Consider the following 15,871-nt stretch of genomic DNA (forward strand, 5'->3'; position numbering starts at 1 on the left):
GTTACAGTATTAAATGGAGGAATAGGGAGAGAAAGGAGAAAGTGGGTACAAGTAGTGAGTTATCAAGGGTGAGAGAAATAAGAGAAGGGGAGTACGTAGGAGGGAAAGTAGAGAAAAGAGAAATAAGGGAAAGGGAGTACATAGAAGGGAAAGTAGAGAATTTAATAGTGCACCATAGGCAAATGCAGCATAGTTCTAAACACTTTATCACAGGTCTGGAATAAGTCTAGCGACTAACGTAGTACATGCTTTCACAGTTTTGAGCAGTTAATAGAAAATGTAAAGCAACCAAACAGTTACCACAGTTCTAAACAGTTAATAAAAAATAATGCAAGGCTACCAAACTGTTCTTTAGCAACTAAACATAGGTGTTACACAGTTCTGAACAGTTAATAAAAAAATGTAAGGCAACCAAGCAGTTCTTTAGCGAATAAACATAGGTGTTACACATGGTGTAATACATAGGTATTTCAGCTTGACTGATCCTTCAAGCATTGGGGTCAATGTTTGTTGCAATACATTTTGTACTGTTAGCAAGGTACCACATGAGTCTGCTTCAGTGGACCTTAGTGACTCAGTATTCCATTTTTCATCAACATTTATCCAGCCAGATCTAGATAACATACACTTGCATGGATTACCTCTTATGCTGGAGTTACTCCAGTCAAATAATAGAAGGGCATCACTTTGTTTTCCCTCGACCCAAAGCCACAGTGTCCATGAACACTTAACAGATTGGGTAGGGGGGTATTTCTTGGGAAAGACAGTGCAAGGTACATGAACTCCAGAAGAGTCTAATACACATATCAATGTTCTGGAAATGAGAGCTATCCTGCTAGCATTACAGGCCTTCCAAGGCACTCTGCCCTCTGGGACTATTGCAGTTTAGACAGACAATATATCAGTAGTCTGGTACATCAATAGACAAGGGGAAACCAAATCTTACCCTCTGTATCAAGAAGCCATGAGAGTGTGGCAGTGGGCGATCTCATCCAATCAGTGTCTGATAGCAACACACATTCTGGGGGAAATCCAATATAATTGCAGACAAGTTAAGCAGGTCCATTCTAATGCCTCATGAGGAGTCACCAAGGGATGCTGTATTTCATGACTGGCCCCCAGTCTCTTTTACACCTATACCCTGTTACCTCTAATTCCCAAATATCTTCAGAAAGCATCCTGATTGAAGAGCATGGTTATCCTCACTGTCCCTTATTGGTCTTGTCAGATTTGGTTTCCTTTTCTTTGGCCTCATTTGCTTCACCATCCCATGAACTCTGGATCTAATTCCAGAACTTGTGTCTCACCTGACCAACATGACACATCCAAACATTCCAGGCATAAAGTTGACCACATGGTTTCTTCACTTCTGTTGATTGCTAGACAGTCCAAGCTCTCCTCCCCTGTCTGTCAGATGCTTTTATCCTCCCCATAATGTTTCCACAAGAAGACTTCACAGAAGTAAATGGAAAAGATTTTTTTTGGCCACAGCAAAAAGACATTGATCTCTTTTCAGCACCAACACCTAAAGCTCTTGAATTTTTAGTTGCAATATTCAGTGAAGGTGCTAGCTCTTCTACTGTTAAAGTATAATTAACTGCTATTTCTAATTTTCATATAGGAGTAAATAATTAATCTTTAGCTTCTTCCAAACTTTGTAAAGCCTTTCTAAGAGGAACATTTTTTCTTAGACCCCATTAAAAGACCCCCACTTCTCTGAGGGATTTAAGTATTTTTTTACAATCATTGACACAATCTCTATTTGAGCCATTGGCTAAGTGTGAACTAAAATTTCTGACCTTGTAAACTGTCTTTGTAGTAGCAATTACCACCACTAGAAGGGTTTCAGAGCTTAAGGCCCTGTCTTCCAAGCCTCCTTATTTGATTTTTGATAAGAATAGGGTATCCACACAAACCAACCCATCTTTCTTCCTAAAGTGGTATCAGAATTCAACATTAATCAGGTAATCAGGTTATCAATCTTCCAGTTTTCTTTTGAAAAATTTCCAGCAAAGGAGAGTATATGTTCATAGACAATTATAGATTTATCTACATAGAACCAGAAACTGAGGAAATCAGAACAGTTATTTGTTTCTTATTTTGGAATCAAAATTGGGCAAATGAGTTTCTAAGGTGATTTTAGCCAAATGGTTAATTGATTGTATTACCTTTATTTTTCTAAAAATTGTGTATGTTTTTACCAAATCCACCAAAAGCTCATTCCATCAGGTCTACGGCAACTTCTTTAGCCTTTCTGTCTGGATTCTTATTGGATGATATTTGTGCAGCTGCAGTGTGGGCTAATCCTCATACCTTTATTGTTCAGTATAAATTGGATGTGGTCTCTAGGGGAGGAGCAGCCTTTGGCTCAGCAGTTCTCAGGAATATCCTTCCTTAGAGTTATCCAGGGATTTAGGTAGCTGGGGACACTGTCCCAGTAGTTGAAGAATGACAACATCAGATAAAAAAAGGTTGTGTACTCTCCATAATGTTCCATTTGTGTCTAGTTTCATTCTTCCTTAACTTCCCACCCACCTACCCCCTCCTTTTTCTCCTTCTGGAGAGATTGAAGAGCTTTGGAGGAATCTCTGTTTCTTGTTTGAGCTCCAGCTTCCATTCTTTTATTATTCCTCACTGCCCTGTTAGTTTTATGGGAAGCAAACAAGATCTACAGTATGTTAGGTTGGTGGGGCACTATGGGTAAAGAGATGAGCTTGAGAGTTCAAGATTCTGAAGTCTGGAAGAAGTGGCCAAGTTGGATCTGAGGGTCGGATCTGAACCCAGCAGTTGAGGAAGAATGAAAATGGATAACACAAATGGAATTTTATGGAGAGTACATAACTTTTTATTTTTCAATATATGGATGTTGATATATGGTTTCAAGTCCCAGCCTTTCCAACTCTGACAATAATTTATCCAAAATAGCCTTCTCCGTTATTTTTGTACAACATGAAATTAAACTTATAGCTTTTTATGACTCTGTCTTTGTTCTGTTCCCCTTTCCCTGAAAGATAGGTTTAACAAGTGCATTTATCCAGTCTTTCAGAGAATAAGGTTTAAAATCTTATATATATATATATATATATATATATATATATATATATATATATATGCTAAGGGGGAGGACTGTTATTTTTTAGACAGACATTTAGTAATATACGTGAAATTACGTTAAGTAACTTACATTAACAATTACACATACATTTGATAATTAGATTACATTTATATTAAATAAAGGTAACAATTATAATGTCAATGATTATTAGTAGATGTTGAACACTGAGCACTTGAAGAGGTGTGTTAGTGATTTTGCCATATAGATAACAGAGCATGTGATTAATGCTTAGACATTTAAAGAAATGGAGGTAAGAGAAGGAACTAGTGGGGCAGAAGATGTTAATATTGTAGTTAAGAGGTGGCATATAAAGCAGGTTCATAAGTCATTGTATATGTGTCAATCATAAGGTTTATATTAAAAGTATGGAAGTGGGGGTGAGCACTGTCACAAAGCTATGTATATGCCTGGGAGATACTATTTGCGTATTTGTGAAGACTGGTTGTGGGGCACTGGATTCTGAATGAAGAGAAATGGTTTAACAATATGGCAAGCTGAAGATAGAGAAAGCCCTTATTTTAAGATTTACTGAACAGGTGTATTCATTCTTAATAATCTGCCATTATGGTGAGTATCTCACATAATTTTCTTTTCAAAACACCTTGTATGCATCTTTGGAATTCAGTGACTATATTCTGTTAAATGTGGACAGCTAAATTCTTGGCTTGCATGGCCCTTTGAAGTATCAGTGACCTATAATGGTAAATAATCAAGATGCTGTATTAAAATATTAGCTGTGTCATGTATACAATTCTTTTTTTTTATTGCTGACTGCTGTACTGTTTTAGGTCACAGACATAAGAAATCTATTTTTGTTTTCCCTTTCCAGGATGGTATTGCAGAAACTGTTCAACAGTTTCAGGAAACTGTTCTTTCAGTGTTTAATCTTGTACCAGATGCATATTTTAATGCTTTTACGCAACCCATCATCAACAACAAAACCGAAGAGAAGACCTGTGGTGATGGGCCTAGTTTATCAACAATATTTGAAGATGATAACCATTTGCTGTTCATTACTCAGAAGATAAAGGTATGTAACTAAACACTGAATGTACTTATATGAAAACCGTTGCTTGAAAACTACACATTTAAACAAAATGGAACAGCTAGTATTGTTTTGGATTAACTGTTCAGCTGAAGTTGTAATATATTTAATGGAAATGCAGTTATACAAAAGTTTCATTTTTCTTAGATACTTTTACTGAAAAAGCTATTGTTCATGGGTACTGGCACTAGAACTAGCCATGGAAGATATAGTTGATTTTGTCATTGTCCCCAGTGTCCTCATTTCTCTGCTGTGTAGTTGTGGAGTGAACATCAATGGCAATGCTAGCCATTCCTTGTTGACTACCTTTATCAACAAAGTCACACCACTTTCTCTTTATTCTAAGGTTATTTTCTTTTTCATTTTAAATTTACACTTTATTACGTGTTGTCTTGTTACCTTCAAATTTGCTTTTCTTCATTTTCACAAAATGCCACCATAATAGTATGATGACAGTAGGAAGCCATTGCTTGATTTTTTTATTGGTGTGTGTGTGTGTGTGTGTGTGTGTGTGTGTGTGTGTGTGTGTGTGTGTGTGTGTGTGTGTCTGATTTGCGTTCTTCTTTGAGGGTGATATACAGTCATAAATAGTGGTGCATTTGAGCACGTGGAAGGTGCACTGAAGCTTTGGAAGCTGGCTGGCCACCATATTCTTGGCAGGATATACCCCATATAGTTAAAGCTACTACAGCAGTGATCATTTGCATATCTACTAGTATGGTTATGGTAAGTTCAACTTTCACAATTGTACTTTCTTTATCAGATGCTGCCGCAAGGAATGATAGGGCCATTTCCCCCTTCCCAGGTGGGGAATGTTTTTTAAAGATGTTCCTAGTGCCAAAGAAGGAAAATGCTTGGAGACCAGTTCTGGATCTTTCTTTCCTAAACCTGTTTGTGACAGTAACCAAATTCAAAATTATGTCACTTGACAGACTGTTTTGTCTTCTTCTCTTTCATGTTTCTCAGTAAAACTAGACTTAAAAGATGCTTATTGTCATATCTCTATTCATCCAGACATTAGGTGAAGATGTTTCTTAAAGTTTTGTGTGCCTGGTTCACATTATAAGTTCTCTGCCTTACCCTTTTGACTATCCATTGCATTAAGAGTGTTCTCAGAGCATCTAGTTCCATTTATAGCTCATGTGTTCATATTTAGATGACTGGCTTATCTTTGGTGAGCATTTTTTAAAGTGTTGGGAATCTTTCTCTTGGGTCAGAGATCTCTTACACAATCTGGGATTCTAAGAGAACATTAAAAAGTCTGTCTTGACTCCTTCAGACAGGATTTTGTTTCTATGATGTCAACTAGACACCTCAGTTTAAAGAGCTTTTCTTCCAAATTAAAAAAAAATAGATCTTTATTTAGATCTGTTTCTAAGGTTTTCCACTCAGAATTCAGTCACTGCTAGGGAATACCTTAAGATTATAAGTCTGTTGGCATCTATGATTATCATGACTCCCCTGAAAATTCTCTTCTAAATGAAAAAAATAGAATGGTGTCTGAAATCTGTTTGGTCCCAGCATCAACACCCTTTATCTTTTCAAATCCCTATACTGTTTTTTTTTTTCAGAAAAGAAATCTTTTGTTAGAGACAACAGGTACCCAAAATATCTAGGTCTCCCCTTCTCCCTTCCTGCTCCAAAGCAGTCAGTCACTACAGATGTTTCAGGCTTTGTATTTGGAGCAGTTTTAAGAGGGATACAAGTGCAGGGGGTGTGTGACACCAAGGACAAACCAAGCACATAAATATCAAGGAGATGCTTGCCCTGATCAAGGCACTCAACTCTCTGAACAATTTTTGGTCCCTAGGACTTCTTCAAGTGGTTGCAGACAATCCAACAGACATGTGGTGCATGAGTAAGCAAGGGGGAATAAGGTTATTCACCCTTTACAGACTAGCCATGTTAGCTTGGGCTAGAGCTTCACAGCACAGTCTTACTCTACAGGCATCCTACTTTCTGTTGGAGCAAAATTGTGTGGCAGACAAGCTGAGTAGGACCAGGGCAGACCCTCACTAATGGAAACAAGATCAGGGGTTCTTCAAACACTTGATTCATCACTGAGGAGTTCCTCAAGTAGATCTGTTGCCTCCTCTCTAAACAATCAACTCCCAAGTTTCTTCTCCAAGGCTCTATGCAAGAATGCCTGGAAGACGGATGCCTTTTCTTTTCCTTGGACAGGAAGATTTCTGTATGCTTTTCCACCCTTTCCACTAATATCCAAGGTGTTTCTGAGAATTCAGAAATGTCACTGTCCTACTTTGGACACAATAGAAGAGTCTTTGTGGATTCTGTTCAAGCAGCTTTATTTTATTCAAACACATAACAATAGAATATTACTGATTTTAACTTAAGTAACTTATATACAAACTAACTGCTGGAATCATACATGCTTACTCTCTGGCTGCACTGTAAAAATGGCACTAGGAATAACACGTACTCAGCATTTATACATGCATGTTACGTCTTTGACATGCTTCTTAAAGATACAGCACACAGCACATGCACTCTGATCTACAAGAAAGAATCCCCCAAGATCATTGTGGTGGCTTCCTTCTAGTCCAGGCAAACATGGTTCTCTCTTCTTTTGAAAATGGCCATGGGCAATTACCACAAGCTTTCTCACAGAATGGATCTACTCACACAAGACTAGGGTTGTTTGATACACCCCAACATCAATCATCTTCAGTTGATTGCTTGGATGATAGGGTTGTAATTCCTTATAATTGTCTGTTTACTGAGGATGTGCAGCAGATATTAATGGAGGCAAGAAAGTCTGCTACTAGAAAATCATATCTTAGCAAATGGAAAAGGTTTTCTAGTTGTTGCCAACAGAATAACCAACACCCATTCAAGGCTAGTTCTGTGTTTTTTACAGTATTTGTGCGAGTTACTATCTTATGACCTTTCTTATCACTCTATCAAGATTTATTTGTCAGCTATTTCAGCATGTCTACTCATGGATTCTCCTCTTACAGTTCAGTTTCATGTCAAAATATTATTTAAAGGGTTTTGCATAAGAAAACTAGTGGCCCCTCCTTATGATCTAAATTTTGCATTAGAGACACTAAGACTCTGTCTCCATTTGAACCAGCTAATCTGGCTGACTTGAGGATCTTAACATGGAAAACAGTTTTACTGATTGCTTTGATCACTGGAAGAAAGTTATCTGAGTTGCAAGCTCCTATAGTGAGTCAACACTTTCTCATTTTCCACAGGGATAAGGTTTCTTTGAGAACTAACCCTTTTTTTATGCCAAAAGTGGTATCTGAGTTTACTTTCAACCCAACTACCTATGTCCTCAGTTTCTCTCCTGAGCTTAAAAATGAGGGAGAAAGTATACTTTATACCTTGGATGTCCTCAAACAACTCAGGTACTATCTTGACAGAACTAAGTCTTTCAGATCTTCTTATCAATTGTGCAATTCTGTGAAGGTAAAAAGAAAGGACAGCCTATGTTAAAACAAACTATTTACCAATGGTTTTCTAAGGCTATTACCTTTTGTTATACTCACTATAACAAAACTATTCCAAGCAGGGTCAAGGCCCACTCTACCAGGGCCTTGGCTTCATCTATGGCTTTTCAGAAAGGGTTGGATCCTAGAAGTATTCAAGAAGCTGCTACTTGGTCCTCTGTGTGTACTTTTACAAAGCACTACTAGCTTGATTCCTTCTGTAGGTCCAGATTAAGGTTTGTTAGGACCATTCTCCAGGGGCTCCTAGACTCCTCTCCTTCCGCCTCCCAAATGTAGTTAGCTAAGTGAGCTATGGTATTCTGCCCATATAGCTAAGGCTACTGTAGCAGTGATCAGGATGATGAGCATATTACATATGTGTAAGTTGAACTTACCATAACTGTAGCTGTTTACATGATCACTACTGCTGTAGCCATTCCATTCCTCCATCTCCCTTGTTTTTCTGGTATGTTTTTTATGCCAGGGTGTGGACATTTTTTTTTTTTGTTCTTAGCATATTCCTTTCAGGGCTCAGACCCCCTCTGTCTGCTGGCAGGAAAGCTCTCAAGGGCTTCACTCTAAACTTGTCATTTAGTCAGCTCAGATCGAGCTGCTTGATAGTTTGGGCACGTGGAAGCTGCCATGAACATATGGAACCTGGTTAGCTGCTATATCCTTGGCAGGACGTAATGTAGCCCATATGGCTGAGGCTACTGCAGCAGTGATTGTTTGAACATCTGCTGCTATGGTAAGTTCATCTTACACAACTGTACTTTCCTTTGCAAGAGAATGGAACATGGTTAGAGGTATTTATTAACCCAGTATTGGATAGAACACAATAATAAATTCTCCATCTCCCTTCTTTTGATGAATCTCCATGTTCTTAGGTAAATACTAAGCTATCTGCACTTATGGGCCATTTTAAGCCTAGTGAATTTTCCCTCAAAGGAGAGAATCAAACCTTGTACCTTGTTTCTGTGAGGTAAACACCTTAACCATTATGCCAACCCCCAACAGTCTTTCCTATAACCTTCAGTCTTGCCTTTGGTGGCTTTCTGTCTCTCTCTTCCTTTTTTCCTAGTCCCCATATTAACCATTTTCAAAGCCATCCCCTGGCATCCAGTTGACCCATTTCTTCTAGCTCAGAGCAGCAGACATTCCATTTATCTGACCAGGGTGAACCCCACAGCCTGTTTGTTCCTGGTTAGTGCAAAAGCCAGTAGTGCTAGATGGTCTTCACAGATGTGGGTTGGACAGAGAGAGTAGGCAGTTCATATGAGTGAATACAGGCTATAACACCCCAACTTAACTCCACCTCTGAGCAACTGTGGCTCCATAAACAAAGCTTTCCTAGGATGATGCATTCATACATGCACTGCATGAGCATTCCTCCCTGGTAACTATGCATGGTTGCCTTCCTAACCCATGAGCTGTATGCTAGACCCCAACACTCCTGCTGATGCCAATAATGCAGTGGGCCACCCTACCTTTCTTCCTCCATGATGGATGATTCATTGCCAATCACTAACTGCCATCTTCTTGCCCTGCTCTTCCAGCTTCCCACACTAATAATCAAAGGTGAGGCATCTGGAGCACAGCCAGAGTTTATCTCTCTAGGTCACAGAGCAGAGATTTTCATAGAGCTTTCTATCTTTTGATATTCTTGCACTGCCCTTTTCAGAATCAGGTAGTCTTGATACACCTAGAGTCATAACACCATTCATAGCACTGTTTGGAAACAAAACAGTGTTTTCCGTATAGCTTGACTGTCTAATCCTCGTACATCTACTATAATGTTTCAGCTGTACCTTGCATCTTGAAATGATCTACCTAAAACAACAAAAAGCCTTTCTCTTTGAACTGATGTCATGCAGCATAAATTTTTCCCCCAAAGGCTTGGAATCACTTGCTAGACAATATTGTTGGCATCTAAGTCAGGAAAGGGATTCAGGAAGGATTGTTCTAACATGAGGAAGGACATGAAATGGAGATGGGAGCACCATATGCACTAGTTGCAACTAGTCTTCTTCCATCAGCTTACTTAGATATTGTGTTTTTAAAGCACATCTGCTAAAATTCTTCATATTTTCTGCCTTTTGACATATTCATCAGAAGCAGCAGTTATTTAAAAGATGCTTGGAGACCTAGAGATTGTAATTTTTCAGTATTCAGGTATTTATGGGTGGTGACTACTAACATTTTCAGATTGGCTTGGGTTTTCATTTACACTAGAGTCCAGTAATTGTTTTTGTTTATTTTATATATCTTTCCAGTATGAGACCCTTGCAGCATGCAGTGCTAAAGCACATAATATACACATGGATATATTATGTTTATAATGACCATGAAAAGAATATTTACTATCCTCCCTTGGTTTGTGTATAAGAGTTCTTTTTTTATCTTTCACAATATGTAATAAAATGCAATCTTCCACTTCTGCTTTATTTGTATGATATATAATCCAGCCATTATTCAACATGCCTTTCAGGACCTTCCCTTACACATAAACTCCTTAAGGGATCCCTGCCACCTTAGTCAAACTTGTAAACCCAAAATTTCATGCTATTTTTTTTTGTCCAGAGTTTCTTGTTAGCTGTTTTGTCTTAACAAATATAACAATAACACTTTTAACTAGGTATGCCATTCAATTAAAAAACTGAATTATAATTAATCACTCAATGAAAATTTTTAATTGAAATTAATTGCATATTAATCAACATGTTATCCTACAAGCATATTAGTCTAGCACTTTGATATGAACTAAGAGTGAATGCAAAACAAGACAACACAAAAAAAACAAGACATTGATGCTGTCACTTACTTTATTTTTTCAGCAAATTTCTTAAGCAGACCAGCTTATTTACATTAGTTGGTTTGAGGATGCTCTATTTTTTATTGACAACATTTCTACACACCAAAAACAAGCATTCACAAGGGACAGTAGTGGCTGGGGATGCTAAATATTTTCTGGCTAACTTAGCCAGGACTGGATACTTATCCTTGTGTAGCTTCTACCACTGCAATTGATCGGAGTCAACGTCAATTTGTTTTTCAAGTCTGTATCACACAGCAACTGCTTTCTCAGAGGAGGTGGAGAGACACATCAATGGCTCATCTTCAGAGACTAATGAAAGTTTATGCATTCGCATTCTCTTTGTAGGTGGTTCTTCTTCTGGTTGACTATTATCATGTAGATCAGAGTGTTCCACAAAAACTTCTAGCTCGTGACAAACCTTATCTTTTCACAAGCAGTTAAGATTTTGAAATGTGGGTCCAGTGCAGTCGCAGTTTCTAACCATGAAACGTTGAGGTTCAGTTTGCGTTGTTCTAGATCTGTCAAAAATGCATCTTTGAAATGTACGATGCTAGCAGGGTCATCATCAGATACTAACAGTTTAACTTCAAGGTGGCAGAGGGTTAGAAGTATCATTGAGCAGGAAACATACTGCTGTCTGCACTGTAATTCTGTAGCATAGCAACAGGGACTGAGAACATTTTTCTACCAGATGCACTTTCTCCCGAACTATTTCTGTTGGAAAAGTGAGCCTGTGTTTGTGGCCTAGCTGCCCTAGAATTTTCAGCAGAGTTTTTGTTGTTTAGAAGTCATTTGATCATCTGAAGAGATGAATTCCAATGTGTGGGAATGTCCTGAATTAATCTCTCCTGTCGTTGATAAAGTTGCACCTATTGTGTTGTCAACTCAGCACTGTTTGCAGGGCTTCATTTAAAGTGTCCCAAAACTTTGAAGTATTTTGCTAGGAGGCCTTCAGTTCCAGACTCTGCAACTGCTTTATTTATAGAAAACTGAAGGCTGTGTGCTGCACAGAGCATGTTCTGAAATGGCAGTCTTCCTAGAGCAGCTGTCAGATTACATGCATTTTCCCTGCCAAAGTAGTCACTTTCTCATAAATTCCCATGATGTTGCAACTGATGAAAAGTGCTGTGTACAGTTTTCTGAATAGTGTAATTCTTCAGTTTGCTTAACACAGTGCAAAGAAGTGAGAAACCCAATCTTTGTCAATGAAATGACAAGTAAAGCCAAGGTAGCTATCATTAGCCATGGATGACCAATAGTCACCTGTTAAAGCTACAAATTCAACTCCTGCCATAACCTGACTTATTTTCTGTCTCTCTCTTGCTCAGACAAATACAAAAATTTGATTGCAAATGATGGACCTGAAAGGCAAAGTATATGACAGATTTCCACTGGCAACAAGAATAACTTCCTGGAGACCTTCATCAATAACACTGTTAATTGGTCGACTGTTCTCAGCAATCCATCTTGCAATGGCATTAGTAATGTTGCTGTATTTCCATTGATCCATTGGTTTTGCCATCTCCTGAAGGTCAACTAATGTATTCTGGCAATGCGCTAATTCAGCTTTAGTTGACGATGCGGATGATGTTGATGGCTCATCATGAGTGATAAATTCATGCTTGTATATATTCCCCACAATTTTGCCACTGATGAATAGTGTCTCTCCATTTGAACCAACTACCACTTATCACTCATGAAAGGAAGACCAGCAACAGCATGGGAAGTGATCTACTGAAGCTGATCCGACACTACTTGCGTAAAATAAATAATAAAATAATTAATGTATATATGTAGGTTGTAGGAAAATTTTAATCGGTTCATTCATTGATTTGGGCTGTTTGCTAAGAGTGCAGCATATTCAAAAAACTGTGTCATTTTACCAGAAGTACATGATCTTAAGAAATTTGCAGGATCTATCTCTGGGATAGAACTGAAATCATGCAGAAAAGATAGAGGACATGAATTAATAATTAAGAAGCTGAACCTAATGACTTGATGAATAGCATAGAAACAGGAGTGAAGTCTGGTAAAAGGGTATTGGAATAGCTCCATAGGCTCTTAATGAAGCTATAACAGAAAACAGTACTTGATTCAGACTAAGGAAACAAAGCCTAATGAAAATTATAAGATTATTTAAGCTGTGTACATGTAGTATGCCAGTAAGAAAGTATAGAATCCTCAGACTTTATTTGATATTTTGTCAATATTTGAAATGTTTCGGAGTGCTGTTACACAGATTTTTAAACAGGTTGAAGGTGCTGATAGAAGACCACAATGAAAGGCTGATTTAGTTACTGAACAGACTGTGGCAATATAACATCAAGCTGAACAGAAATAAATTTTAAAATCAGAGTTATAGAGCTGAAATATATGGGTCACTTTTTCATTTCAGAGGACTTGATATTATATGGAAAGAAAGTCAGAGCTGTAGTACTAATGTCTTCCACTGAAGATGAACAGTACTTATGAGATTTCTTGGTATGATACAGTATCTTTTGAAATTTATTCCATATGTGTCAGAAATAAGTGTGTTCTTAAAGAAATTATTTGAACAAAAAGCAGTATAAAACTGGAATGCAGAGAAGAAAAGATTTAGGAATGCTCTAAGAGCTAGTGACAAAGTGCATGAACTAAAGTATTGTGATGTGAGTAAACTAATCACATTAAAAGTAAATGCAGTCAAAATGAAAGTGGTGCAGTGATTTTTGTAAGCCCAGTTACTTATGGATCTAGAACATTTCTTATCATAAAATATATCTTAGCAAAATGTTTGCTAGCCATACCCATACAATATGGTTGGGAAATGTTTCATAAATATATTTATGGGCAGGAAGTATTAAAGGATGGTGATCATGAACCACACTACAGTGTTTATTGAAGAGGTTTTTATACATGGCACTGCAGAGACTGCAAATAATATTGTGTGTACAGAAGTATGACTGGAGAGTTATTTATAATTCAGGAAAAGAGATGTGTTTAGCAAATATGGTGAGTCTTTCTTACTTGCCAAAGCAGCAAGAAAATCTGCTTAAAGATAGGCTATAGGTTAACTGGGCTATACAGCAATTGTCTGTGATAGAAAAGCAAAAGTTTCAGAAATGTACTGATGAAGAACCAGAAATGTAAACATTTAAATAAGTTGTTAGGAAGGTTTGGCCAGAACAGAAGTCTGCCATGATGAAAGTAGTACAGCTTTCCCTTACTTTACATAAAAAAACTAGTGAATGCAGAATGTTACCATGTAAAGCAGACAAAATGAGAATGTACAAGTACAGGTTCTTACTAGGTTGCTGGCATGGGTGACCATAAAGAGCCTAGCCATATAATCCAGAGAGGTTAGTGGGTTGATTTGCCACCCTGCTCAATTATGGCCGTACACCTTACTCAAGGAGTAAATTTGTATCATCCAGTTATCATGGTAGGCCATGAAGGAAGACAATGTGTTATATAGTTTGACATGTACTTGGAGGTGGTTCTGTTGGTAGCAGATTCTTTGGGTGAGAAACCTTCCTGTTCAGGAGGTCTTGTTCATGTGACAATGAAAGTTCACTTCTTTGGAGTCAGAGTTTTTAGTATTACAAATATTTCTTTTTTTCCAAAATGTTTTTATTAAATTTCCAAAAAAAAAATGTTTTTATAACATTGAAATATATACATACTATATATACAGGTTAACAACAATAAAAACATCTAACACAAATGATAACAAAACAAACTATTTACAGGCTGTTTAGAATAAGTCTATGATCATTACTGATATGTCTGCAATTCACATCATATTTTTTATAGTCATTAATCTTCAATATTTCAGCTACTTTTTGCCATGCATTGTATAATGATATATTTCTTATCCTTCTTTTTCTTATAGTGCTCATTTCCAACTGCAATACTGTTAACAGAATATTTCATAGATTCATAGGTTCATAGGTTGGTACTAGGCTATCAGCCCTAGGGCCTATACAAGCCTAGCCATAACAATTCCCTGGATATTTCTTCCCACAATATTTACTTCCTTGGACCCCTGTCTAGCAGGGCAACTGACGTGATCCCCGGGGTGAATTTTCTATCTCCCATCCAATCGTCAAGGTTCCTTTTGAAGAGAGCCAAGGAGGTGCTCTGCTTGACATGTATGGGCAGTCTATTCCAGAGTATGGGGAGTCTTTGGGTCAGGAACCTATCCCTCCAGCATGTTTTGTTTATTGTGATGACAAGGTTTAGATCCCTGGAGCGTGTGGCTCTGAGGGATTGGGATTTCTTTTAGTGGAGCATGTCCAACAGATCAGGGTCTGACATGGCCAGAGATCGCCTGTAAGTAGGCGATATGCCACAGAGTATAGCTGGAGTTTTTTTAGACAGTCAGTATAGGGCATCTGCTTTAGGCTTGTGATTCTTTTAGTGAGATATTTCAGCAGCCTTTCCAGCTGTTGCAGATGCCTTGTGAGGTACATACCAAATGGGGCGTTGTACTCTATAATGGGTCTAATGAGGGATGAGTACAGTGGGACAATGACCTCCTTTTTCTGGATGAAAAGCCCTTAGTGATGAGGTGTGCCACATAGAAGGATTTCCTGACTGTTGTGGTGATGTGGTTATCGAAGGTGATACCACTGTCCACCTGTGTCCCTAAGTCTCTCATCACACTTTTGGTATTTAGTGTACTGCCACCTATGTGGTAATTCATGGGTACATTTTCTTTCCCCAAAGAGGATAACTATACATTTCTTGGCATTAAGCTTAAGCCCATGGCTCTGGCACCAAGCATCTGTTTCTGTAAGGCCCTTTTGTAGAATATCCACATCATTTGGGGATTCAATAATGGTTCCTAGTTTGCAGTCATCTGCAAACTTTGTTAGCCAGAGTCCCTTAGTGTTGGCCTGTACTTCAGAGAAGTAGATGCCAAACAAGAGTGTTCTTTAAATGCTGGAGAGGACTCACATTTCCAATTCATTGTTATGTTATTTCTTGCAATGGCTAAAAGAGTCCACAGAATTGTATATTTTGCTTTTGGGACACAATTAGGTACAGGTGCATTAAACAGGATCAAAGATTTTGACAGCAGAAATTTATAATTAAAAACTGCTTATAAAAATAATTAATTTTCTCCCAATATGATTTGAGCAATTGACATTCATAGAAAACTTGCTTTTAGTTTTAATTTACATCTCCAACAATCAATATTGTCTTTAAGCATTAATTCCATTTTATGAGGCGTTATGTATGAAAGAGATGTTTGTTTTAAGGAGAGAAGAATTCTTTTTTTTTTATCTCTGTCATTTTGTAATTGATTATTATATATTATTATAGTAATCCCGTAGGTTTTCTTTATGATAATTTTTTATTTTTTTGATTAGTTTAGAATTAGACAATAAGTATTAATAGCATGTGGTCTATAAATGTAGAAACATATTGTCTAATTGTTAAATGCATTGACTCTAGTT

General features: G+C 37.6%; 1 protein-coding gene across 1 annotated transcript in view; it reads left to right on the plus strand.

The window, feature by feature from the left end:
* Positions 1-15,871, plus strand: part of DNAH6 (dynein axonemal heavy chain 6) — a 5,071,261-nt gene that overhangs the window by 458,745 nt on the left and 4,596,645 nt on the right. Inside the window, exon 12 of the mRNA XM_044059309.1 lies at positions 3,945-4,145. Within this exon, the coding sequence (XP_043915244.1) occupies positions 3,945-4,145 (201 nt within the window). The remainder of the gene's footprint in view (positions 1-3,944; positions 4,146-15,871) is intronic.

The sequence above is a fragment of the Protopterus annectens genome, chromosome 17.part0, assembly GCF_019279795.1.
Source record: "Protopterus annectens isolate FY-2018-M chromosome 17.part0, PAN1.0, whole genome shotgun sequence".
Taxonomy (NCBI): Eukaryota; Metazoa; Chordata; order Ceratodontiformes; family Protopteridae; genus Protopterus; species Protopterus annectens.